The sequence below is a fragment of the Scyliorhinus torazame genome, chromosome 1 (genome assembly GCF_047496885.1).
Source record: "Scyliorhinus torazame isolate Kashiwa2021f chromosome 1, sScyTor2.1, whole genome shotgun sequence".
Taxonomy (NCBI): Eukaryota; Metazoa; Chordata; class Chondrichthyes; order Carcharhiniformes; family Scyliorhinidae; genus Scyliorhinus; species Scyliorhinus torazame.
The window spans coordinates 228906116-228932661 of NC_092707.1; the positions used below are offsets into that span (position 1 = coordinate 228906116).

The 26546-nt window shown below is 44.8% G+C and overlaps 1 protein-coding gene across 7 annotated transcripts in view; it reads left to right on the forward strand.

Moving 5' to 3' along the window:
* The window catches only part of snx14 (sorting nexin 14), a 259496-nt gene that overhangs the window by 149917 nt on the left and 83033 nt on the right, over positions 1-26546 (forward strand). For all 7 annotated transcript variants that reach the window (XM_072503178.1, XM_072503170.1, XM_072503160.1 and 4 more), the window contains 5 exons: positions 9021-9104; positions 9480-9580; positions 21283-21394; positions 22413-22453; positions 25763-25882. In XM_072503178.1, the coding sequence (XP_072359279.1) occupies positions 9021-9104; positions 9480-9580; positions 21283-21394; positions 22413-22453; positions 25763-25882 (458 nt within the window). The remainder of the gene's footprint in view (positions 1-9020; positions 9105-9479; positions 9581-21282; positions 21395-22412; positions 22454-25762; positions 25883-26546) is intronic.

The window sequence follows — 26546 nt, forward strand, 5'->3', positions numbered from 1 at the left end:
ATCTCAGCTAAAACTGATCACTTATTTGTGCTGGTAGTGATATGCAAACCAATCTTCCTTCTTTCCCACCAATAAGATAGACGAGAAAAGATTGTTTTCCATTTATTCTTGCATGCGATGTGGGCATCACTGGCTAGGTTATCATTTATTGCCCAATCCTAATTGCCCCTTGAGAAGGTGGTGGTGAGCTGTCTTCTTGGATCGCTTCAGTCCTTGTGGAGGAGGTACACCCACGATGCTGTTCGGGCGGGAGTTCCAAGATTTTGGACAGTGAAGGGATGGCCACATAGTTCCGAGTCAGGTTGATGTTTGACTTGGTGGAGAGCTTGCAGATGGTGGTATTCCATGTGTCTGCTGCACTTGTCCTTTGAGGTGGCAGAGGCTGGCCGTTTGGGAGGTTCTGTCGAAAGAGCTTGGTGAGTTGCTGCATTGCATCTCCTTACTGTGTGTCAGTGTTGGAGGGAATGAATATTTAAGGTGGTGGATAGGGTGCCAGTGAAGTGGGCTGCTTTGCCCTGGATGGTGTTGTGCTTCTGCAGTGTTGTTGGCGCTGCACTCATCCAGGTAAGTGGACAGTATTCCATCACATTCCTGAATTGAGCCTTGGAGATGGTGGACAGGCTTTGGCGAGTTAGGAACTGAGTTACTCACTGCTTTTATAACCACAATATTTCTATGGCTGGTCCAGTTCAGTTTCTGGTCAATGGTAACCCCCCAGGATGTTAATAATGATGATAATGCCATTGAATGTCATGGGGAAATGGTTAGATTCTGTCTTGTTGGAGATGGTCATTGCCTGGCACTTGTGTGTTGGGAATGTTACTTGTCCCTAAAAGCCAAAACATGGATATTCTCCAGGTCTTTTTCCGTATTTTCATGACACTTCAGTATCTGGTGAGTTGATAATGATGTGGAAATTGTGCAGTCATCGGTGAACATTCCCACTTTGACCTGGTGATGGAGGTAAGGCTATTGATGAAACAGATGAAGGTGTTTGGGCCTACGACATTCCCCTGAGGTGCTCCTGCAGTGTTATTCCATGACTGAGATGAGTGATCTCTGTCAACCATCTTCGTTGGTGTGAGGCATGACTCTAAATCAATGGAGAATTTCCCCCGATTCCCATTGTCTTCAGGTTTGCTAGAGCTCCTTGATGCCATGCCTTGATGTCAAGAACCATCACTTTCACCTCCCCTCCTGAGTCCCGCTCTTTTGTTCTTATTTGAACCAAGGTTGAAATGAGGTCAGGAGCTGAGTAGCCCTGGTGAAAATCTGACAGCATCAGTGAGCAGGTTATTGCTAAACAAGTGCCACTTAATAGCACTTTTGATAATTCATTCTATCATTTTGTTGATCATGTAAGAGTAGGCTGATGGGGTGTTAATTGACCAGGTTTAATTTCATAGAATTTTTTACAGCGCAGAAGGGGCCAATGGCCCATCCAGTCTGCACCGGCCCTTCACCCTCCCTTTCCCCACACCTCCACCCTATCCCCGTAACCCCACCTAACCTTTTTTGGACATTAAAGGCAATTTAGTATGGCCAATCCACCTAACCTGCACATCTTTAGACTGTGGGAGACCGGAGCACCCGGAGGAAACCCACGCAGACACGGGGAGGATGTGCAGACTCCGCACAGACAGTGACCCAAGCTGGGAATTGAACCTGGGACCCTGGAGCTGTGAAGCAACTGTGCTAACCACCATGCTGCTATGCTGCCCAGATTTGTTCTGCTTTTAGGTGAACAGGACATACTTGGACGATTTTCCACATTGCTGGGTAGATGCCAGTGTTGTAGCTGTACTGGAAAGTTTGGCTAGCGGTGTGGCAAGTTCTGGAGCACAAATCTTCAGTACTATTGCCAGAATATTGTCAGGCCCATAGCCTTTGTCGAATCCAGTGCCTTCAGGCGTTCCTTGATATCACGTGGAGTGAATTGAATTGGCTAAAGACTGTTATCTGTGATGCAGGGACCTCCAGAGGAGGCTGTGATGGATCATCCACTCGTCACTTCTGGCTGAAGTATGTAGCAGATGCTTCAGCCTTTGCAATGATGCACTGGACTCCATCATTAAGGATAGGGATATTTGTGGAGCTGCCGCTTTCTCCACAACCATTAATGACTGAATTTGGAAGAACTGCAGAGATTGCATATGATCTGTTGGTTGTGGAATTGCTCAGCTCTAGCTATGGCTTCTGCTGCTGTCTGGCAAACAGTAGTCCTGTGTTCTGGCTTCACCAGGTCAACGCCTCATTTTACGTATGCCTTGTGCTCCTCCTGGCATGGCCTCTTGCACGCCCTTTGAACCAGGACTGATCCCCTGTCCGATGGTAATTGTAGAGTGGGGATGTGCCAGGCCATGAGGTTACATGCTCTTTTGCTGAGTTGCTAGATCTGTTTGAAGTCTGTCCCATTTAGCACGATGATAGAGCCACATCATACGACTGAGGGTATCCTCAATGTGAAGACAGAACCACATCTCGTCAGGGACAGTGCAGTGATGTCTCCGACCAAAACTGTATGGACCGATGCATCTGAAACAGGTAGATTGGTGAGGATGAGGTCAAGTTGCTTTTTCCCACTTGTTGGCCCGCTCACCATTTGCCACAGGCCCAGCTTAGCACTATGTCTCTTAGGTTTCGGCCAGCTCAATCAGTAGCGGTGCTGTTGAGCCACTGTTGGTGATTGAACTCCCCCCACCCAGAGTACATTCTGTGCCCTTGTCACCCACAGTACTTCCTCAAAGTGGTGTTCAACATGGAGGACTACTGATTCATCAGCTGAATGGAACGACAGGGTGGGTAGGAGGTTGTAGTCAATAGGAGGTTTCCTCACCCATGTTTGACATGATATCATGTGACTTCATGGATCCAAAATCGATGTTGAGAATCCTAGGGCAACTCCCTCCTGACTGTATACAACTGCGCGGCCATCTCTGCTGTGACTGTGGAGTCTGAGACATTTGGATGCGATTGTCCTGAAAAATGACTGAATATCATTTTGGCGGGAACTGCAGGGTGATTGCCGCCGGCTGGATGGACGCAATCCAGATCACACTTCACCCACACTTTGTGCAAAAAACGATCCCCCACGTGAAACACGTCGAACCAGAGTCCCCAGGCATTTGATTTGCCTGACTCAGGGCTCAGCTGTTTGCTGCTAATAAGGGGGAGCAGCATTTAAATGTTCCCTCAGCACTCCTAGTCAAGCCAGGAGGATGGCAGCGTGGAGACCTGCTCAATTTCTGGATTCAGACCTGGCCAGGCTTCTGGGCACTGTGGAGGCGAGGCGGGGCACCCTGTGGCCCTGCGCGAGTAGGAGATTCCAGAGTACTGTGACAAATCCCGTCTGGGAAGCAGTGACAGCTGCAGTTAGTGCCAGCAGCATGGCCAGGAGGACCGGCATCCATTGTAGGAAGGCGATGAATGACCTCCTGCAGGTTGCAAGGGTAAATTGGCACCTCTCTCCTGTCATCAGTCCCATTGCCACCGCTGGATCCAACCCCACTCCAATCCACTGGCTTACCACCTTGTACCCTCCCAATAACCAACCTCCCAGATTGTTCCCTCGAACTCCCCTGGCACTCTTCATCACATCCCTTTTCTGTCTAGGCATTGTGTCCACACATGCCATATGCTGTAGGACCCCTGACCCGCCAGGCTCACAATGTCCTCTGTTTGTCCTTGCAGGAGAAGATTGCCCATAATAAAAGGGAGAGGGAGAAGACTGGGGGGGGGGGGGGGGTCCCAGAGTTTCCTGTCCTCACCCTCTTATGAGGAAAGGGCCCTGGAGATCGAGGAGCCAGCAGTACCCAAGAGTGAGGTTGATTTGTGCCAGAGAAGTGAGGATCCATTGCACCTTTATTCAGATTACCTATCTCCAGTGGGTCGTTGATGTCTCAGTCCATTGTCCTCCCCTTTCACTGAACCCACCTCCCTTGACCTGCAGGCTCACCATCTGATGGGGCCGTACCATCCGGAGTCGCCCCCCCCCCTCCCCCCCCCCCCCCCCCCCAAAGAGACCACCTCGGAAGAGAGCTCTGAGGAGAACACCGACAATGCATCACAACTATCATCCACACCTTCCACCATCGCAGAGACACACAGCTTGGTGGGTGAGATTAGCAGACAGGTTTAGTCACTATCTAGTGACCACCACACAGCTGCTGATGGATTCATCAGGTGGAATCAGTAACATCCGAGGGCGAGGGAGACGGCAGTGTGAGGTCTGGTGGATCCCAGAACTCAGCTGGCCCCCAGCTATATGTTGAGCCTCTGGACAAGGTTCTCCCTTGTCCAGAACCTTGAGATTCAAGAGGGTATATCAGCGACATTCCTGCAACTACGAGGCCGATTGGAGGAGTCCTAAAGGCTTCAGGCGCAGGAGATGTTGCCAACAATGCATGGCACCCAGGTCAACATTACAAGGGTGGCGACTGCAGTGGAAAGCCTGGGGCATGATGTCCGAGCCATTAGAGGTTGAGTCCAAGCCATGGCTCAGTCTCTGATAACCATGGCTGAGGAACTTGCCATCATGTCCCAGTCGAAAGATCACTGAAAGTGGCAATGCAGGTGGAGGAGGCAGTCAAGAAGACTTATGGCATGCTTGCCTTCATAGGCCGGGGCATTGAGTATCAAAATTGGCATGTCAGGCTGCAGCTGTACAGAACCCTAGTTAGGCCACACTTGGGATATTGTGCACAATTCTGGTTGCCACGCTAGCCGAAGGATGTGGATATTTTGGAAAGGGTGCAGAAGAGGCTTACCAGGATGTTGCCTAGTTTGGAGGGTGTTTGTTGTGAGGAGAGATTGTATAAACTTGGATTGTTTTCACTGGAACGATGGAGGTTGAGGGGCAACCTGATAGAAGTCAACAAAATTATGAGTGGCATGGACAGAGGGGATAGTCGGAAGCTTTTTCCCAGGGTGGAAAAGTCAATTACTAAGGGGCATAAATTTAAGGTGCGAGGGGCAAAGTTTAGAGGAAATGTACGAGGGACATTTTTCACACAGAGGGTGATGAATGCCTGGATCTCGCTGCTGGGGGAGGTGGTGGAAGCAGGTACGATAGCAGCATTTCAGAGGCATCTTGACAAATACATGAATGGGATGGGAATAGAGGTATACGGACCATGGAAGTGCAGAAGGTTTTAGTTTAGACAGGCATAATGATCAGCGCAGACTTGGAGGGTCAAATAGCCAGTTCCTATGCTGTAATGTGCTTTGATTAGGGCGTGTCACAGACACAGGTGGACACTGCCGAGGTATTCCAGAGCTTGGCCTAGTCATAGCGGGCCATCACTCAGCACTTCGACACCGTGGTGCAAACGATGAAAGGCCTCCAGGGCTGGCAGCGCCAGATGACTCGGAGGGTTCTGGAGCTTACTTCCACTGTCTCTCCGTCCCATGGAGTCACCCAGGGGCCCACACACCCAGAAGGAGGAAGAAGTGCAGGACCTTCCTCCCAGGTGACTTGGCGATCTCAAGTTTTTCTAGTCGATCCCGCCAATGCATCGTGTCACCCTGATGTCACATAGACTCCTGGAAGGTGATCAGGGAAGGGGGAAGAGGGCGATTGGGGAAGGGGGAGCAGGGGGGATTGGGCAAGGGGGAGCGGGAGGGATTGGGCAAGGAGGTGCGGGAGGGATTGGGCAAGGGGGAGTGCGGATTGGGCAAGGGGGTGTGGGGGATTGGGCAAGGGGGTGTGGGGGGATTGGGCAAGGGGGTGTGGGGGGATTGGGCAAGGGGGAGCGGAAGGGATTGGGAAAGGGGGAGCGAGGCATTGGGCAAGGGGAAGCGGGGAATTGGGCAAGGGGGAGCGGGGGGGGGTGGTGGGACAGGGGGAGCGGGGCAGGAGTAAGGAGGGAAGGGGGAGTAGGAAGCTGCAGGAAAGAGAGAAAGGAAGGTGATGTGGGCAGTGGGGGGGGGGGGGGGGGATGCTGAGCTGATGGAAGCACAGCCTCCTGTCATGCAAATCTGGAGTCAATGATGTTCTCCCAGGTCTTCCTAATATGTCAGACCCTTGCCGCCCGCCGCCTGTCCTCCATCCTATGGGTCCTCCTTGGGCTTCTCCTGCAATGAGCTGCCTGTCCTCATCCTCTATGTTCCTCCTCTTGAACAGCATGTCACCCCGATGCAGTGCCAGGTTGTGGAGGGCACAGAAGACCACAGAAAAGGGGGTGACCCTTTGGGGAGTGTCCTGCAGAGCACTGTCAGAATGGTCCAGGCAGTGGAACTGCATTTTTAGCAGCATTATGCATTGTGCAATCATATAATTATAGAATTTACAGTGCAGAAGGAGGCCTTTCGGCTCATTGAGCCTGCACCGGCCCTTGGAAAGAGCACCCTACTTAAACCCATGCCTCCACCCTATCCCTGTAACCCAGTAACCCCACCAAACCGTTTTGGACACTAAGGGCAAGTTATCATGTCCAATCCGCCTGCACACCTTGGAACAGTGGGAGGAAACCGGAGCATCCGAAGGAAACCCACGCAGAGACGTGGCAAAGGTGCAGACGCCGCACTCTCAGTGCCCAGTGGGGAATCGAACCTGGGACTCTGGAGCTATGAAGCAACTATGCTAACCACTGTGCTACCGTGTTGCCCAATGACCGTATGGGTGGCAGTGTGGACCTCATGTACTTAGACTCCGCCTCAGTCTGGGACCTCTGCACTGACGTCATCAGCCATGACCTCAGTGGATATCCCTTGTCCCCAGTGGATATCTTGTCCCCCACAAGCCAACCCATCAGCCTGAGATAGTCCTCAAAGACCCCAGGGATCTTCAAATGCCCCAGGATATAACTATAATGCTTCCAGGATAGCGTGTGCACATGTGCATGGTTCTGAAGCAGTGGTCGCACATAACTTTGACACTCAGGGAATGGAACCCCTTCCTGTTGATAAAAGGCATTTCCTGATGCCAGGATTCTTGTAGGGCCTGGACCTGGGGCATCCTGATGATGGTGGCAAATTCTGCAGCATGGGCATCTTGGTTGGGCTTGGTCCTGGTCCAAGTCCATGTCGTCAGATGCCCGAGCATACAGAGCATCTGTGATCTACTAGATGCATCTGTGAGCTGACAATTGCGAGATGCCACGCAGGTTCCTGCTCGAGCCCTGGCATGACCCGGTTGCATGGAAATTGAGGGCAGCCGCAACCCCCCACGGACACCAGGAGCGGGTGTTCTCCTCCACACAGTGCCAGGTCTCACTGTCTGGTGAGATGCAGTCTTCTGCGGCACATAGTGTCCGTCAGCTTAATGAAGGACCATAGAGTCCTGTACACCCTAGGTTGTCGTTGGTGTACTCTTCTGACCCCCAACCCCCCCCAGCCTGACGGGCAGCTGGGCCTTGAGCCTGAGTGTTCCCCTCTGTCTGTGGTGCCTCGGCTGCGCTGACCGGGGGATTGGGTGTTGGATCCTGGGCTGCTGCTGCATTCTACTTTAATCTTGCTAATGAGATTAAAATGAATGCAAATGAAGTGTGATCAGGTTCTCGTCCTTTCTGATCGAGATCCTGATCACGCCGGCCGGAGTGGGTCGGGAGAATAGCAAATTGTTTAGCACCTGGTGCAAATCCCATTTTGGGGCTCCCCTGCTATTCTCCCAACATAGTGAGATCAGTGCAAGGTGCAACGCAGCCAGAGAATCGCCCCCATTGTCAGTAAAGTATGAATCCATGAGTACTTTGATGTCAGGCTGTTGCTTGACTAGTGTGTGAGACAGCTCTCCCAATTTTGGCACAATAACCCCCGATATTAAGGAGGACTTTGCAGTGTCGACAAAGCTGGGCTCGCCGTGTTTGTTGTCGATGCTGGATGGGTCCATCCAGTTTCATTTTTTAATTAACTTTTCTGTAGCAGTTTCATCCAACTGTGAGTGGCTTGATTGGCCATTTCAGAGGGCATTTACAAGTCAATCATATTGTTGTGGGTCTGGAGTCACATGTAGGCCAGACCAGGTAAGGACGGCAGATCTTCTTCCCTAAAGGACATGTGTGAACCTGATGGGTTTTTAATAACAGTGGTTTCATGCTCATTATTATCGAGCAAGCTTTTATTGTCTGTTTTATTCATTAAGTTCTGCAAACTGCCAGTGGGGGATAATTTGAATCCTTGTCCTCAGAGTATTAGTCTGGATTTCTAGACCAATGATATTATCACTATACCAACACCGACAGGGATGGCTGGAACAAGGGGATGTGGGGATTTTGTGGTCTTTCCCATGCGGTGGGGGAGAGGCCCTTTTCTCCTTGCAAGGGTTGAGGGTCTCCTTGTAGAGATTGGGGGGCTCCCTCTCTTCTCTTTGACACTTACGGGAGTACGGGGCCCTCTTCCTCTAGTGAGGGTGGGGAGGGGCAGACCTTCCCCTTGTAGAGGTGGGGGCAGGCCCCTTTCTTTGTGGGGGCCTTCCTCCATTCTACCTCTTGTCCCCTTCCACTCTCTACTTCTCTTCTCTTGTTCTTCGACACGCTGTTCCGTTAATCATGACTTGAAATGTTAACTTTGTTTTTCTTTCCACCGATGCTGCCAGATCTGAATATTTCCTTCAATTTCATTATTTGGTTTTTTTTTTGTGACCATCATCGGCGTACAGCTTGGGTCACTGTCCGTACGGAGTCTGCACGTTCTCCCTGTGTCTGCGTGGGTTTCCGCCGGGTGCTCCGGTTTCCTCCCACAAGTCCCGATAGACGTGCTTGTTAGGTGAATTGGACATTCTGAATTCTCCCTCAGTGTATCCGAACAGGCACCAAAATGTGGCGACTAGGGGATTTTCACAGTAACTTCATTTCAGCTTTAATGTATGCCTATGTGACAATAATAAAGGTTATTATTATTGTGTTTCTTTTTACATTGCTCCTGAGTTTCTCTTGCTCATCAGCATTTCTGACCACGCATTGCAGCTGCACCTAAAAGGTATTTAATTACAGCAAGAATGATGTTGGTTCTAGCTTTACATTTAAATGCATTCCTTTAATACTTTAATAGCTGTTTTCTTTTAATTCCATTCTGCTTTTCAGAGGGACATGAAAGTGAAAGCTGCTTTGTTTACCGAAGATATTTTGAGTTTTACGTCCTTGAATCGAAGCTTACAGAATTTCATGGTAAAGTGTTGGTATAAATCCATATGCCGAGTGAATCAGTTCCACTCATAATTTAAAACAGCACAGCAGGGTGTATTTTTGAATACAGACCACTGTCTAATTTTGAAAGTTGTTTCCTATTTATATTCAGTTTTTTGAGGATAAAAACCGTATTTTGTTAAATCTATACTTTGTCATTTTGAATTTATAGCCCAGAGGGCATTGTTGACCATTGTTAGTTAAACCCACCCTGTACCAAAGGTGGAGCAAGTTAAAATATCCAAAGAGGGCAGTTTTAGATCTTAGATGGTAGAGCGAATTGAATGCATCTCTAATTAATTAATTATTGATTAAATCCTTCAAAAATCTAATTCATTTGCTGTTTTGTGTTTTTAGGATCTTTCCCGGATGCGCAGCTTCCTTCAAAGAGACTCATCGGATCCAAGAACTTTGATTTCCTGAACTCTAAGCGAGAGGAATTTCAGGAATATCTGCAGGTACATCAAATTTAACTTGCTGATGCATTTGAACGTGCTTCATGCAAGACAATAAAATTCATGTCCCTGTTGGTGCAACTGAGAGTTCCATAGCAAAAATGCATTGGAGTAACAGACAATACCCAAAACCCCATGTGTCTATGCACAAATCTCCAAGATGGTGTGTATTTATCAATGTTTCTTCTATTCCTCTAATTATTGTTGGCCAGCACCTTGTGGCTCCTCTTTGTGCAAGTGTCTGTATTTGTGGTGAATCCACATGGTAATTGTTAGGGGGCACACCTAGAGCTTGTATTTCAATCTAGCTGACTTGTATTGTCAATCTAGCTGAGGGCTGTATTGATTTGGTAAATGTTAAGAAAAGTGTACAGATTTAGGCTTGAACTTGGGACCTTTTGGTATTATGACTCAATATGATCTCCAAGATAGTAAATTAACTCTGAACACTCTACGCAGTGTAGATGATGATCTTGTCCATCTTGTCTCACTTAGCCAGAAATAGAAACTAGCACAGCCTTCACCTGGTTCAACAATGACTAAAGCTTACACCTTCATTTGGAAGTCAATTCCAAGTAGTCTTTAGATAATATAAAAAGTAGGCTGTCTTTTATCACTTGCATCCTCTGTCTTCTTGCTCCTACTGTTGTTGTTTACCTTTTGTGTAGCATTTAGTATTTAGCACTTTTATTTTTTTAAGAGGGTTCCCCCTCCAAACAGCCTTTTACCAAAGATAAATAACCCAGTTGGCCCCATTTGATCTCAGTTTAATTCTCAGATGCTGGGTTTCTGCCCTGTGGCTGTTCTGTTTGAATATTTTCCTTGTGTTTAGACGACTGAAACTGGACAAAGTACTGAAATTCGATCTAACCAGAGTACTATGTTGCTTCAGTTTGTCATTCCCTAACTTATTTAACATTACAGTTCAGTAGCCTATTGAATATTGTGGGAAATTAATTTAAGTGGTGAGTTGACTAACTCTTCATAACCTATTTTAGCCTTACCTCAGTTTGGTTCTAGATTATTCAGACTATGTATATTGCCTACTTTATTTTTTGCTTTGCAGTTCCTTTACATTTGTTGGTGTTAAATTTAACCTGCCACTGTTTGGAACACTACTGGATTTAGAAGTCATTACTCCATAGAAGAAGGCCATTTGTCCCAACAAGTCCATGTCAGCCGTCTGTAGAGCAGTGTGCTCAGTCCCGTTCTCCTACTCTAACCCCATAGCCCTGCAAGTGCCTATACAATTTCTTTTAGGCATTATTGTACATCTTCACTTCCATGCCCCCTTGTAGATAGTGACTCTGAGCTTCCAAATGAAACAACAGAAAGGGAACTGACTTTCTATTGAATCTGGTGGAGGGTGAAGTATGCGTGCAGTGTGTGTGCACCTGTGCAGTGTGTTGACTGTGACTTTGTCTAACTTGGTGCCAGAGCGTGAGCTGCTGAGTAAGGAGGGAGGGATCTAATGAGGCGAGTGGACATCACAAAGCACAGGGGCAACTGGTGAAACCGCATAAAGTGCTCGGGTGGGCAGGACATCCGCGAGTATGGCTGCTGACGGCGAGGAAATCAGATGGCTAGCAACTGATGTTCAGACAGTGCAGTTTGCAAGCACCATGCTGAGTTACAACAGTGTAACTTTTACTGCAAAAAGAGACATGCTGTTGAAGCTTTCCATCTTGCACTCACCAGGACAGATTTACAAGAAAACCAAATTTCAAAGGGAACAACAATTTATGCTGCATGAGAAGAGGGTGTGGATTGGTTGACAAGTGGACTCTGGTAGAGGTATTGCCATGGTGAATGTGCCAAGGAACGGGTAACTGCCAAGGTTTCGTTTAAATTCACACCACGCAGATCAATTCTGGCGCTGAGAGGTAGCAGTGCTAACCCTGCTACCATAGTTTTAACAATGTCTTCTCCAGAATTTCCAACGTGCCCGTTCTAATGGAGTGCAGATAAACTGGAATGAGCTGAAGACAGCCAGGATCTCAAAGCTGTGAAGAAACCATCGGCTATGAGACCAGGAAACACCAAGACTAGGTCAACGAGACCACAACATCCAAAATCTCATCGACAAGATGTGGAAAGCTCTCCGTGACTGGCAAAATGACATAACCAACAAGGCAAAGAGGAGAACACATCAATTAGCCACGGCAGAGTTACAAAGAAGAACTAGAGAAATCAAGGTGGATTGAGAAAGTGCCGGAGCCCCTCACTGACTGGCAGAACATCAGGGGGATCTTCAGTGCCACCTAGGCAATATATGGACCCGACACCTTAGCCTCAAACTGGTGCGGAGTAAGGGCCCAACTCTTGAGAGACAGCGAAAACATCAGCCTTTCATGGAGAGAAGACTTCAAAGAGCACCAAAACTGTGATACAATCAAAGATGAGGACGTGTTTGAGAAAATCCCCAACTCCCCGTCATATATGATCCTGGACTCCCGTCAAGTGCAGACGAAGTTGAAGCTGCCGTTACACATGTGAAAAATGGAAAAGTCACAGAAATGGATGGGATTCCAGCAGAGATTTTCAAACTTGGAGGAAAAGAGGTCACCCGCCATCTCCATCAGCTATTCCTGAAAATTCAAGACCTTGTCCAACCCTTCAGCTGCTTCATCAATGACCTCCCTTCCATCATAAGGTCAGAAGTGGGGATTATTGTGGATGACTGCACAATGTTCAGCACCATTCGCGACAACTCAGATAATGAAGCAGCCCATGTCCAAATGCAGCAAGATCTGGACAATGTCCAGGCTTGGTCTGACAAGTTAAATTCGCACCGTACAACTGCCAGGTAATGACCATCTCCTACAAGAGAGGATCTAACCACCGCCCCTTAACAGCATTACCATCGCTGAATCCCCCAAAATCAACATCCTGGGGGTTGCCATTGATCAGAAACCGAACTGGCCTAGCCATATTAATACTGTGGCTACCAGGGCAGGTTAAAGACTATGAACTCCAGAAGCTCAACACCATCCAGGACAAAGCAGCCCACTTGATTGCTGCTCCTCCTCCCACAAACATTCCCCCACCGACGAACAGCAGCAGCCGTGTGTACCATGTACAAGATGCACTGCAGTAACTCACCAAGGTTCCTTAGTCAGCACCTTCCAAACCCAAAACCACTACCATCTAGAAGGACAAGAGCAGCAGAAACCTGGGAACCCCACCAGCTAAAGGATCCCCTCCAAGTCACTCACCACCTTGACTTGGAAATATATTGTCGTTCCTTCACTGTCGCTGGGGCAACATCCTGGAACTCCCTCCCTAACAGCACAGTGGGTGTACCTATATTTCCGAGACTGCAGCGGGCTCAAGAGTGCAACTCACCACAACCTTCTGAAGGGCAACTATGGATGGGCAATAAATGCTGCCCTAACCAGCGACACCCACATCCCATAAATGACTTGAAAAAATGAAGAAATTCCTGCCAGGGATGTGGTCATCGCCATCATCTTTAAGAAAGGAGTCAAAGTGGACTGTGGAAACTACTGAAGAATCACCCTACTCAGATGGCATGGTAGCACAGTGGTTAGCACTTCTGCCTCACGATACCGAGGACCCAGCTTCGGTCCTGGCCCTGGGTCACTGTCCGTCTGGAGTTTGCACATTCTCCTCGTGACCCCGTGAGTCTCTACGCCACAACCCAAAGATGTGCAGGCTACTACAGATGTTCCACTTGTGGAGCCCTGTTGTGGCCTTTCTGGAAGCCCAGATATCTGAACTTGGTTTGGGGCAGTTTGAATAGTGGAGTTCCCAGCTCTGCTCCCCCTTGGGGGTTCACTGGGAAAGTTCCGCACTTGTTCAAGTTTAGTTTGTATCTCAAGAAGGCTCCGAACTCCCTCAGGAGTTCCATAATTTTATCCATTTGGCTAGGGTGTTTGAGATGTGGAGGAGTAGGTCATCCGCATAAAGTAAACTCTGGGCTCCCTGTTTCTCCTCTGAATGCCTCTCCACTCCTTTGTTGATCTAAGAGCGATGGTCAGGGTCTCAATTGTCAGAGCAATGGGCAGCAATCTTCGCATCCCCCTCTGGGGACTCAGATGTGTACAATCCCTGGTCGAAGGTCACAAAGGCTCCGTTGATTTTCTCTGGAGCCGTGACCACCCTACCGTTCTGTCTGTTATCTGTGTCTTGTGGAGGCCTGTTTCCTCAGCTGGTGTGCCAGTAAGCGGCAGGCTTTGTCTTCGTGCTCATAAAAGGTCTAGCGTGCCTGGTGGGGCAGCTCACTTATTTCCCAGTGGAGAGAAGGTCAAATTCCATTTGTTGTTTTTTTTCCTCTCCGCCAGCAGCTCCACCGTCGGGGCCATGGAGTACCACCAATCCACTTCCTCATCCGCTCTGCGTACTAAGTTCAATCATCCAGGCCTGTGTCAAATGCCTTCAGTTTCCTGAAATTTTTGAAAGTTAGTTCCACATGTTGCTGTGTGCCAATCTCCAGAGCGACTGGGACGTCCAGAATTAGAGTTTGGATTTTCCTATTTACCTCGTAGCCAGTATTATGACCCAAGAAGCCAGCGGTAAAAAGAAGGTAGATTTTAGTCAAGGTCAATTAAGGGCTGCCATGGCAGCCAGCTATTTACACATGTCATGTGAGAGTACCTTTAAGAAATGGATGTTTAAGCAATGCACCTTTAAGAAATGGAGCTGATCATATTACTGAAGTGATGTCAGAAGGTGGAGGGAGCTGAGCTCACTTCTGCTTTTTGAGTTTCAGTTTGAGAACGCAGCTGGGTGTGTCTGTGTGTTTTGCTGTGAGCTGCAGGAAGAAACACGGAGCTGGTCTGTTGAGTTCTGCAATCCAAAGGCTATAAATATATTGAATGTAACCTAATGTGCTCCTATTTTTGAAGGTTTGAAGTCTTTTGGATGTTTAAAGGAACAGTTTGAAGGATTATTTGGTGTTGTAGTCTTTTGGGGTTATTTTTGAAGTGACGGACAGAAACTAAAAGCAGACTTAGATTTGGCAAAAGAATTGAAGTTAACATTGCCTGGCAAAATGTGAAAAGATGAGGTATTTACCGCGGTAGCTGAGCATTTAAATTTGCCTGAGATACATTCTGACTCATGAGAAATGGCAAAGCTCCAGTTGCAGATTAAGCAATTTGAACATGAAAAAGAATTAAAGCAGCTTGAATAGGCAATGAGAGAAATAGAAAAGGAGAGAGAAGAAAGAAACAAAGAAAGAGATAGGAAAGAGAAAAAGAGAGAGAGTTTGAACTTCATAAAATGGCTATGAAACATGAAAATCAGTTAAAATTGGCAGACGCAAAGGGAAACACACAGTTGGATGAGATTGATGAGGATAGTGAGACAGAGCGTCATAGTAGAAAACGTGGTAGGGATCTTATTTAAATATGTCCAAGCATTGCCAAGGTTTGACGAGAAGGAGGTAGAAGCCTTTTTCATTTCATTTGAGAAGGTAGCTAAACAAATGAAATGGCCACAGGACATGTGGGTATTACTGATTCAAACAAAGCTGGTAGGTAGAGCTAGTGAAGTGTTTGCATCACTACTGGAGGAGGCATCTGGAACGTATGAGGAGGTGAAGAAATCCATCTTAGGTGCAGATGAGCTAGTGCCTGAAGATTACAGACAAATGTTCAGAAATTTAAGGAAAGAATTTGGTCAAACACACATGGTGTTTGAAAGGCTCAAACAGAGTAATTTTGATAGGTGGATAAGGGCTTTGAAAATAGACCAAACGTATGAAGCTCTCAGAGAAATTATACTTTTGGAGGAGTTTAAAAATTCAATTCCTGATGTATTGAGCATGTGGAAGAGCAGAGGGTTAAAACTGCGAGGTTAGCAGCAGAAATGGCAGATGATTATGAATTAGTTCATAAATCAAGGCTTGGTTTCCGACATCAGTTTCAGCCGGTGAGGGATAGAAACTGGGGACATGAGAAATACTAAAGGTAAAGGTGATCTGATGGGAGATAATAAAGAGTGTACCTCAGATTAAAACAGAAATCCAGGAGGGTGGAAGAGAAATGAAAAGTTTCAAATGTTTTTGCTGTAATAAACTAGGCCATGTAAAGTCACAGTGTTGGTGGTTGAAGAAAAGCACTGGGAAGGCTGATGTGGTAAAACAGGATCAGACAGTGGGGTTTGTTATAAGAGTGGTAAAGGAAAGCCCAAGGGAAGCGAAGGAGGTGCAAACGATTGTACAGCCTGTTCAAGAGTTAATTGATAAGAAGGTGCTAGATGTCTTTAAAGAATTTACTTGTGTTATGGGAGAGGTGTTTTCAGAATCCCAAAATGTATCATGGAGTTCAGCCAGCCTCCCTTTTAATGCTATTGTTGCTTTTCCGAGCAAACGGCTTGTTCTCCAGGTGTGGGATTACAATTATGGACACGTGGGTTTTTAAACACAGAACAACATTTATTCCATGAACTCAACTTAACCTTTTAAATACACATTGGATCTCTGAACACCACTTACTTCAAAGATAACCCCAAAAATATTACAACACTAAATAATCCTTCAGTTATTCCTTTCAACCTCCAAGAGACTTAACCCCTTTAAACAGAAACACATCAGGTTAAAGGTTTTACTATTATGAGTTTAAATCACCCAAATGATCCAGAGATGGTCTTTCATGGCAGAGATCACAGCAGATCCAGCTCACTGCAAATACAGACACTCCCAAGCTCTCTTCCTCAAAACTCCAACTAAACTGCAAAATGGCTGACCTAAAGCCCAGCTCCACCCACACTCTGACATTGCATTTCTTAAAGGTACATTGCTTAAACATCCATTTCTTAAAGGCACTCTCACATGGCACTTGTGTGGGTAAAGTTTACTCATGTGTATCAGGAGGAGCAGGTAAAGAAGTCACAATTTTAAGAGATACAGGAGCTAGTCAATCTTTAATGGTAAGAGATGAGGAATTATGTAGTTTGGGAAGAATGTTGTCAGAGAAGGTGGTGATATGTGGAATTCAGGGTGAGAGGAGTAGCGTTCCATTATATAAGGTAAGGTTGGAAAGTCCAGTGAAGAATGGTGAAGTGGTAGTAGGAGTAATAGAGAAACTATCTTGTCCAGGAATACAGTTTATCTTGGGTAATTATATAGCGGGATTGCAAGTGGGAGTGATGCCTACTGTGGTTGATAAGCCAGTGGAAAATCAGACAAGTGAATGTTGAAGGATGAATATCCTGGGATTTTTCCGGATTGTGTCGTAACAAGGTCGCAAAGTCACAGGTGAAGACGAGGAGAAATCAAAGAGTGAAGATGAAGTGGAAGTGCAATTATCAGAAACGATTTTTGATCAAATGGTTGAAAAAGAACAAGAACAGGTGGAGGATGAGGCGGATATTTTTAGTTCAGGAAAATTGGTGGAGTTACAACAGAAAGATGTAGAAATAAAACGGATATATCTGAAAGCATATACGGAAGAGGAATCTAAAAGTATACCAGAGTGTTATTACCGTAAAAGTGATGTCTTGATGAGAAAATGGAGACCTGTACATATGCAGGCGGATGAAAAGTCAGCTGCTGTTCATCAAGTAGCATTGCTAGGGTATAGAAAGGAGGTGTTGCGAGTGGCACATGAGGCACCAGTGGGAGGTCATTTGGGGATAAGGAAAACTCAAGCTAAAATCCAGAAACATTTTTATTGGCCTGGACTACATAAAGATGTAGTTAAGTTTTGTCAATCATGTCCGACATGTCAAGTGATGGGGAAACCTCAAGCAGTGATCAAACCAGCGCCCTTAAAACCCATTCCAGCATTTGAGGAACCTTTTACAAGGGTCCTAATTGATCGTGTAGGACGGCTTCCTAAAACAAAATGTGGGAATCAATATCTTTTGACTATAATGGATGTGTCTACTAGGTTTCCAAAGGCCATTTCAGTATGTAATATTACAGCTAAAAAGATTGTGGAGGAGTTACTTAAATTCTTTACTAGGTATGGACTCCCCACAGAAATTCAATCGGATCAAGGATCAAATTTTACCTGATAAATTATTCAAAGAAGTTATGGATAGCTTAGGAATAAAACAATTTAAATCAACTGCGTACCATCCAGAATCGCAAGGAGCGTTAGAAAGGTGCCATCAGACATTAAAGACAATGTTGAGGGCTTATTGTCAAGATTATCCAGAGGGTTGGGATAAAGGAATTCCATTCGTACTGTTTGCAATTAGGGATGCACCTAATGAATCAACCAAATTTAGTCCTTTTGAACTAATTTTTGGTCATGAGGTAAGAGGACCACTTAAATTGATTAAAGAAAAATTGGTGGGTGAGAAATTGGAAATGACACTATTGGATTACATGTCAAATTTTAGGGAACGATTAAATAGAGCAGGTGAATTGGCTGGACAACATTTGAAAGTTGCACAAAATGTGATGAAACGGGTAACGGACAAGAAATCCAAAGTTCGTAGTTTTGCCAGTGGAGATAAAGTTTTTAGTGTTGTTACCAGTGGTAGGGGAGCCTTTAAAAGCTAGGTTTTGTGGACCGTGTCAGATTGAAAGGAAATTAAGTGAGGTGAATTATGTGGTAAAAACACCAGATAGAAGGAAGACTCAGCGAGTGTGTCATGTGAATATGCTTAAAAGGTACTTTGAAAGTGAAGGAGAGAAAAAGGAGGTTTTAATGATTCTAACTCCGTGATGAACCAAATCCAGGTGACTGAATTTGACATACCTCAAATTAAATTGGAAAATGAGGATGTTCTTAAAAATTGGGATGAATTGTTAAGTTACCTTCCAGAGAAAAAACAAACTGACCTGAAAGAGTTATTGATATCACATGGGCAAGTTTGTAGAGATAAATTGTGAAGTACTAAAATGGCTATACATGATGTAGATGTGGGAAATGCTGTTCCTATCAAACAACATCTGTATAGACTTAATCCTTTAAAATTGGCACAGGTTAACAAAGAGATTGAGAGTATGCTTAAAAATGGCATAATTGAAGTGGGTTGCGGCAAATGGAACTCGCCCATTGTGATAGTACCTAAACCAAACTGTACCCAACAGTTGTGTGTGGACTATCGAAAGGTGAATGCAGTTACAAACACGGACTCTTATCCTATCCCACGTTTGGAGGATTGCATTGAGAGAGTGGGACAATCCGCTTTTATTTCCAAATTGGATTTACTTAAAGGTTACTAGCAGGTACCTTTATCTGAAAGGGCAAAGGAGATTTCAGCTTTTGTGACTCCAGATGGTATATACCAATTCAAAGTTATGCCATTTGGCATGAAAAACGCCCCAGCCACATTTCAATGGTTAACTAATAGTCGTTTCAGGATTACCCAATGATCGACAATCTGGTAATTTTCAGCCAGACATGGAAAGAACATTTAAAACATCTGATGGAGTTATTTGATCGACTTCAGGAGGCGGGTTTGGTGATAAACCTAGCCAAAAGTGAATTTGGAAAAGCCCAAGTCACTTTCCTTGGGCCATACAATCGGACAGGGTCGATTGGTCCCAAGGGATGTGAAAATGAAGTTATTGGGGAGTTTCTGATACCCTCGACACGACGGGAAATAATTCGATTTCTTGCCATGAGTGGATTTGATCGAACATTTGTGCAAGAGTTTTGTAGCGTGATTGCTCCACAGATGGACTTGCTGAAGAAACGTAAAAAAATTTCAATGGGCAGCGGAGTTTCAACATGCATTTGACTGCCTGAAAGCTGTGGTAACCGATGCTCCTGTATTGGAGAATTGCAAGGGACTCTGTGATCAGTTGAACTGAAGTATCTAACTTTAAAGAGAAATGCCGAGGCGTAGAGGAATGGATGGATCGTGCGGAGACTTTCTTGTTCAAAGAGACTGTCAGTCGAGAAGGATTTCGGTTGGAGGAAGAAGAACAAAAAAAAAAAAAATGGACTATATTATTATACCTTTTTGCGTGTGTTGTTTTTTTTTTTTTGAACCGGTAAAGTGTTTTTACTGTGTGAATTTCTTAATTGATGGTGCAAGGATGAAAAATGAAACCATCCTGAAGTTGATGGTTTATTATTTTTTTTCTTGGGGGTAGGTGTCATGTGAAAGTACCTTTAAGAAATGGATATTTAAGCAATGTACCTTTTAAGAAATGGAGCTGATCATATTACTGAAGTGATGTCAGAGGGTGGGGGGAGCTGAGCTCACTTCTGCTTTTTGAGTTTCAGTTTGAGAATGCAGCTGGGTGTGTCTGTGTGTTTTGCTGTGAGCTGCAGGAAGAAACACAGAGCTGGTCTGTTGATTTCTGCAATCCAAAGACTATAAATATATTGAATGTAACCTAATGTGCTCCTATTTTTGAAGGTTTGAAGTTTTTTGGATGTTTAAAGGAACAGTTTGAAGGATTATTTAGTGTTGTAGTCTTTTGGGGTTATCTTTGAAGTAATGGGTGTTAAGATATTCAATGTTTGTTTTAAAAGGGTTAGCTTGAGTTCATAGAATAAACATTGTTTTGTTTTAAAAACCACTTGTCCATTTCTGCTGTATCACACCTGGAGAGTACGCCGTGTGCTTCCCACACCACAATCTATTAAAAGTTGTGGGTTGGTTGAACTCCATGAAACGCTTTGGGGTTCTGTAAACCCTGAGCCATAACACACAACACAGTCTCATTGGGACAACCAACATGCCGGTCCCTGTCCAGGCGGCCTTTATACTCTATTCCTATGAACGCAAGCTGGGTGGGCCTCCGCCCACTAGCGGGAAGGCTTGTATTCCACTCGTCCCACAGGGAGATCAATCACGGTATCCCTTTGGGGGTTATTACAGTTGAAAATCTTGTGGTAACTCTGCAGCCTGAGAAACAGTGGTTTGTTGTATTGTTACTAAACAAGTTAACGCTCACATCATGGAACTCATTTTGCTTCTTAGCCAACCATTTTACATTGCTACTTGCATCATCATCTTCAGGCAGGATAATAAAACTCCGCTACTGCAGAAAGGATGTTACAGTATTGTATTCCATTTCTCTCCTGGATGGCCATGCCTGAGCTTGTGAACGTTATAAAAGCCCGAGCGTCTGACCTAAATGTTCAGCCAGAAGATCCAAACCAACTTGTGGTTTCAGCATTCCGCATCCTGGGAAGATAGCTGGCTACAACGATCTCCATATCAGCAACAAGGACACGCCTCTCTCTCTTTCTTCCATTTTAAGTGTTGTGATAATAAATATTATTATTATGCGTTTTCAAATAATGTTGCCAAGGGGCTGATGAGAAATAGGATCAATCCTTTGGGAACACCAGTGGTAATGTTAACACTTAAAAATTTTTTTTTAGAGTACCCAATTCTTTTTTCCAATTAAGGGGCATTTTAATGTGGCCAATCCACCTACCCTGCACATCTTTGGGTTGTGAGGGTGAGGCCCACGCAGACACGAGGAGAATGTGCAAACTTCACATGGACAGTGACCCAGGGCCGGGATTGAACCCGGTCCTGGGTGCCACGAGGCAGCAGTGCTAACCACTGCGCTACCGTGACGCCTCACGTTAACACCTTTTAAAGGAAATGCAGTATCTGCTTGCGGGTGATTGGTCTCCAGTTATATTTGAATGTTTCGTAACAGTATTCTGGTAGTGTTAGGCTATGTTTTCTGATGGGTGTACATTCAAAGGTAGACACTGACTTGTTCATATTAAGTGGGGTTGAATGACCCGTTCAGAAAATAGAGCCTGCAAAGTCATGAAGTTGATTTTATTTTTCTTGAACTTTATTAATAGAATTTGTTGAAACACCCTGAACTAAGTAACAGCCAACTTCTGGCCGATTTTCTATCCCCCGATGGCTGTGAATCACAGTTTCTTGAGAAAATTCTTCCAGATGTAAATCTGGGTGAGTATATGGTCCTCTTCACCCTATGTTGCCTGTTGTCCGGCAGTCCAGTTTCAGTTTGTTCTTTAATAAATAGGGTAATTTGCTGCTCTGAATAGCATGACTGTGAGCATTATGGGGGTGGACAAAGTTTTGAACTTTAAAAGGATATTCAGTTTGGAAACTTAGGCTTTTATATCTTTTTATATTCAGGTACATAAAAAGGCACTGATGAGGCTAGAACAAACACTTGTCAGAGACATGACTGTGTTGATGTACAGAGGGTGTCAGTTCATAACATGGGCAGGACAAGCTGCCTCCTTGTGTGAAGGCAGCACAATTTTGGTATTTCTTGTCTAGAGTCGAAAGTAATCTTTTATTATTGCTTCAGCAATTCAAATAACGGCATGGAAAGTTCAGGCAGCGGTGCAAAAGTAATGTTGAGTTTTATGTAATTGGAAGGATTCCTTGGAGGTCAGCAGGAGCAGGGCTGCTCTCAGGGCTCACGAGCAATTATTTAGCCTTGGTTATCACCGCCTTCCTTTTCTCTCTCCTGATGGGCTCTGCAACCAGCACCTGTCTTATGCTGAGGATTGTTCAGTGGTGTCCATCACCCACTTCAGTTTTTGTTTTCCTATACACTAATGTCACTCCTGCCAGCGGTGGGCAGGAGAATCAAAACCATCCGAATGATTCAGGCCTTAAGCTGTGGAATCCATGGGGGTTTCCTCTCGTGACTACCTAGAATTTTATTGAGTTAAAATTGGGGTTTGTCTGTGTGCGTCCTTGTGGGTTTGACCGTTTTGAGGAATATTATAATTTCCCTTGCTCAGCCAAATCTTAACATCGGTCTGGAAGGAAACATGAACTGACAATTGAGGCTAGAAGAATAAAATGAATTTTACAGTAATTCATTCATGGATATAACAAGTAGTGTAAAGTTGTAGATGGAATTGTTTAAATAGCGTTTAAACTACAAACCACTTGAAGCTGAGTAAATAAGAGTTCATTAAATGTGATATTGTGTTATATGTTGTAGGGAAGATTATCAAGTCTGTCCCTGGAAAGCTGATAAAAGAGGTAAGTTGCAAATATATTTTATTTTAATTTTTAAAATTAAAAAAAAATCTTTATGGTCACAAGTAGGCTTACATTAACACTGCAATGAAGTTACTGCGAAAAGCCCCTAGTCGCCACATTCTAGCACCTGTTTGGGTACACGGAGGGAGAATTCAGGACGTCCAAATTACCTAACAAGTACTTCCTTCGAGACTTGTGGGAGGAGACTGAAGCACATCCGCACAGACAATGATCCAAGCCGGGAATTGAACCTGGGACCCTGGCGCTGTGAAGCAACAATGCTAACCACTGCTCAAGTGTCGCCCTATATAATTGAATTTATAATTGAATTTGCAGTGGTTCCCCTGCACATCAGCCAGGAGTCACCTGATACCCTGTTCCAATGTTCCAGCTACGATGAGCTGCTGGGGAATACAGGAGTTTATGCTAACTTACATTTGGATTTTTTCCCATCTCCCTATTTATCCTATTTCTCTCACTCCTACCATCATCTGATTGGTACACACCCTTTATACATTATTGATGAATACTACATCGTTCCTGAGAAAGAGTGCCCTGATATTGGGACAAATTTCTTTGACAAAAATTGGAAGGAATGCTACTCAGGCTAACAGCTTGCCCATCTACATGGACTTCATGGGTCAGCTAATTCATTTATTATGCTAGAGGAGTCCAACTTGGCTTCATGCTGAAACAAGAAATTACCTGTGGTTGGTGGAAATGTGAAATGAGTGCTGGAAACACTCAAGTGAGTCGATGCTCATTACAAAGGGCTCATTTTGAATTCCTGATTTATCTTAACAGATGCTGCTTAACCTGCTGGGTTTCCAGAATTTTGTTTTTCTTTTAGCTTCGTCTTTATTGACTCTGTTGGTGCCCGGTGACCTCTTTGTGCACTGATCTGACCCAATTCTGCCCTTTGATGTTGCAAAGCTATTCCAGCTAACATCAGCTAACTCGGCGTTGGCCCCTGGTGGATTGTTATTCCTGCCAGTTCTTTTTATGTACATGCTTCTGTTGAAAGCCTGACTGCGCGAACATGGTTGAGAAACCTGTTTCGGATCAGTTTACTGACATCATGACAAAACCATGTACGGTCATTGACCCAGAGCGTGTCAGCAGTCTTACCATTTTAACCAGTAACTCTTGCACATGGTCAGGCCGGGCTCCTTCAAGTCAATTCAAAGAACAAAGAAAAGTACAGCACAGGAACAGGCCCTTCGACCCTCCAAGCCTGTGCCGACCATGCTGCCCGTCTAAACTAAAATCTTCTACACTTCCTGGGTCCGTATTCCTCTATTCCCATCCTATTCATGTATTTGTCAAGATGCCCCTTAAATGTCACTATCGTCCCTGCTTCCACCACCACCTCCGACAGCGAGTTCCAGGCACCCACTACCCTCTGTGTAAAAAAAAAAAAAAAAAAAAAAAACCTGCCTCGTACATCTCCTCTAAACCTTGCCCCTCGCACCTTAAACCTATGCCCCCTAGTAATTGACCCCTCTACCCTGGGAAAAAGCCTCTGACTATCCACTCTGTCTATACCCTTCATAATTTTGTAGACCTCTATCAGGTCGCCCCTCAACCTCTGTCGTTCCAGAGAGAACAAACCGAGTTTATTCAACCGCTCCTCATAGCTAATGCCCTCCATACCAGGCAACATCCTGGTAAATCTCTTCTGCACCCTCTCTAAAGCCTCCACATCCTTCTGGTAGTGTTGCGACCAGAATTGAACACTATACTCCTAGTGTGGCCTAACTAAGGTTCTATACAGCTGCAACATGACTTGCCAATTCTTATACTCAATGCCCCAGCCAAAGAAGGCAAACATGCCGTATGCCTTCTTGACTACCTTCTCCACCTGTGTTGCCCCTTTCAATGACCTGTGGACCTGTACACCTAGATCTCTCTGACTTTCAATACTCTTGAGGGTTCTACCATTCACTGTATATTCCCTACCTGCATTAGACCTTCCAAAATGCATTACCTCACATTTGTCCGGATTAAACTCCATCTGCCATCTCTCCGCCCAAGTTTCCAAATGATCTAAATCCTACTGTATCCTCTGACAGCCTTCATTGCTATCCGCAATTCCACCAACCTTTGTGTCGTCTGCAAACTTACTAATCAGACCAGTTACATTTTCCTCCAAATCATTTATATATATATATATATATATATATATTACGAACAGCAAAGGTCCCAGCACTGATCCCTGCGGAACACCACTAGCCACAGCCCTCCAATCAGAAAAGCACCCTTCCATTGCTACTCTCTGCCTTCTATGACCTAACCAGTTCTGTATCCATCTTGCCAGCTCACCCCTGATCCTGTGTGACTTCACCTTTTGTACCAGTCTGCCATGAGGGACCTTGTCAAAGGCCTTACTGAAGTCCATATCGATAACATCCACTGCCCTACCTGCATCAATCATCTTTATGACCTCTTCGAAAAACTCTATCAAGTTAGTGAGACACGACCTCCCCTTCACAAAACTGTGCTGCCTCTCGCTAATACGTCCATTGGCTTCCAAATGGAAGTAGATCCTGTCTCGAATAATTCTCTCCAGTAATTTCCCTACCACTGACGTAAGGCCTGTAGTTCCCTGGATTACCCTTGCTACCCTTCGTAAACAAATTCATTCAATTGATCAAATCTCAGTGATCAAAAAATAATAAACGTAGAAATAAATTTAGGTATAAAGAATTGTGGATTACATTAATCGTTTTATTTTGTCCCAACCTGGGACAGTGATAAATTACTGGGCAGTATTTTCACAAGCATTTGGGTAGGTGAACTACAAGTTATTTTCTCTTCTCCTGGAAGCATGAGGTGCGGTTCCAAAGGTGCTGGATTCCTTCTGTCATATATGCTTGACCATCCTTGATGTTTATTAGTGCACTTGGGCAGACAGGTTAACTGTGGTGGTGGGGTATAACCCACAGTCTGCAAAGAAGGAGACACGGGATAGTTATCAGGAGCAGGCACAGGCATTATTTCCCCCCCACTGCTCCCAAGAGAATGAAGGCCAAGTTGCTGCCATACCAACAGAGATCCTGTAACTCCAAGTGACTTTCCCTGAAGACTGTTCAGTGAACCTGTGACTTTTGAGGGGCATCAGTTCCGCATCGGTGTGTTTTTTTAAAAGTGTTTTAACGACAAGTGACAGGATATAAAACATCCACTGCATTAAATTTCATTTAGCTGTTCTACTGCATTGTCCTAATTTTTTGCCTGTACCTTTCTCTTATTTTCTACATTTCGCACTTGCTGTATAATGTATGCAACCATTGTTGTGCTTGTGTATAGAAAGGCCAACATTTGGAGTCATTCCTCGCAGCATTCATCAATTCTTGTGAGGCTCCCAAACCTAAACCAAGCAGACCGGAGCTCACCATTCTCAGTCCTACTTCAGAAAACAATAAAAAGGTAAGTTTGAGAGAGTGTATTTGGCAGGAGAATTGTGTGGGAGGCCAATCAATTATGACTCTTATTTTTTCTCCGTCATAAACATGTTGGGCTAAGTGTGATTTGAAATTGTAGCACAATTTTTATTCACAAGTAAATTATTCATCAAATGAGGCTACAGTTGGCTTTTATCTTGTGATCAGTTTGTGTGTGTACATAAATTTGGTTGGAAGAAGTAGAATACCGAATTTAATAGTTTTGAACTTGCATTATTTCCCTGAGATTTCACTCTTGTTAGGCTTCTGCAGGTGGTGATATTAGTCCATTGATCTCTGCTCATATATTAAAACATGGTGTCCATAGTACAATGGCTGTTTAAATGCACATTAAAATTGTTTAAGTAGTTGCAAATTTTAAGAAAATAAATGAATTTTGTGAAATATAAAAACTGTAGTAAACGCTTTTAGGTTGTCTGCTTACAATATGGCCATCATGAACTTTTTACAAGTCCAGTCATTTTCAGAATTTACACAATATTGGTAACAAAGGGTAAAATTTACATACAACAGCTCCTCCCATTTGTTACACCTATTTTCAGGTGTCAAGATTTAGTATTTTTGTGACATTGATGTCCAGAGGTCACATTTCAGGCGTAGCAGTACGACCTGTCTCTGCTATTTTGTAG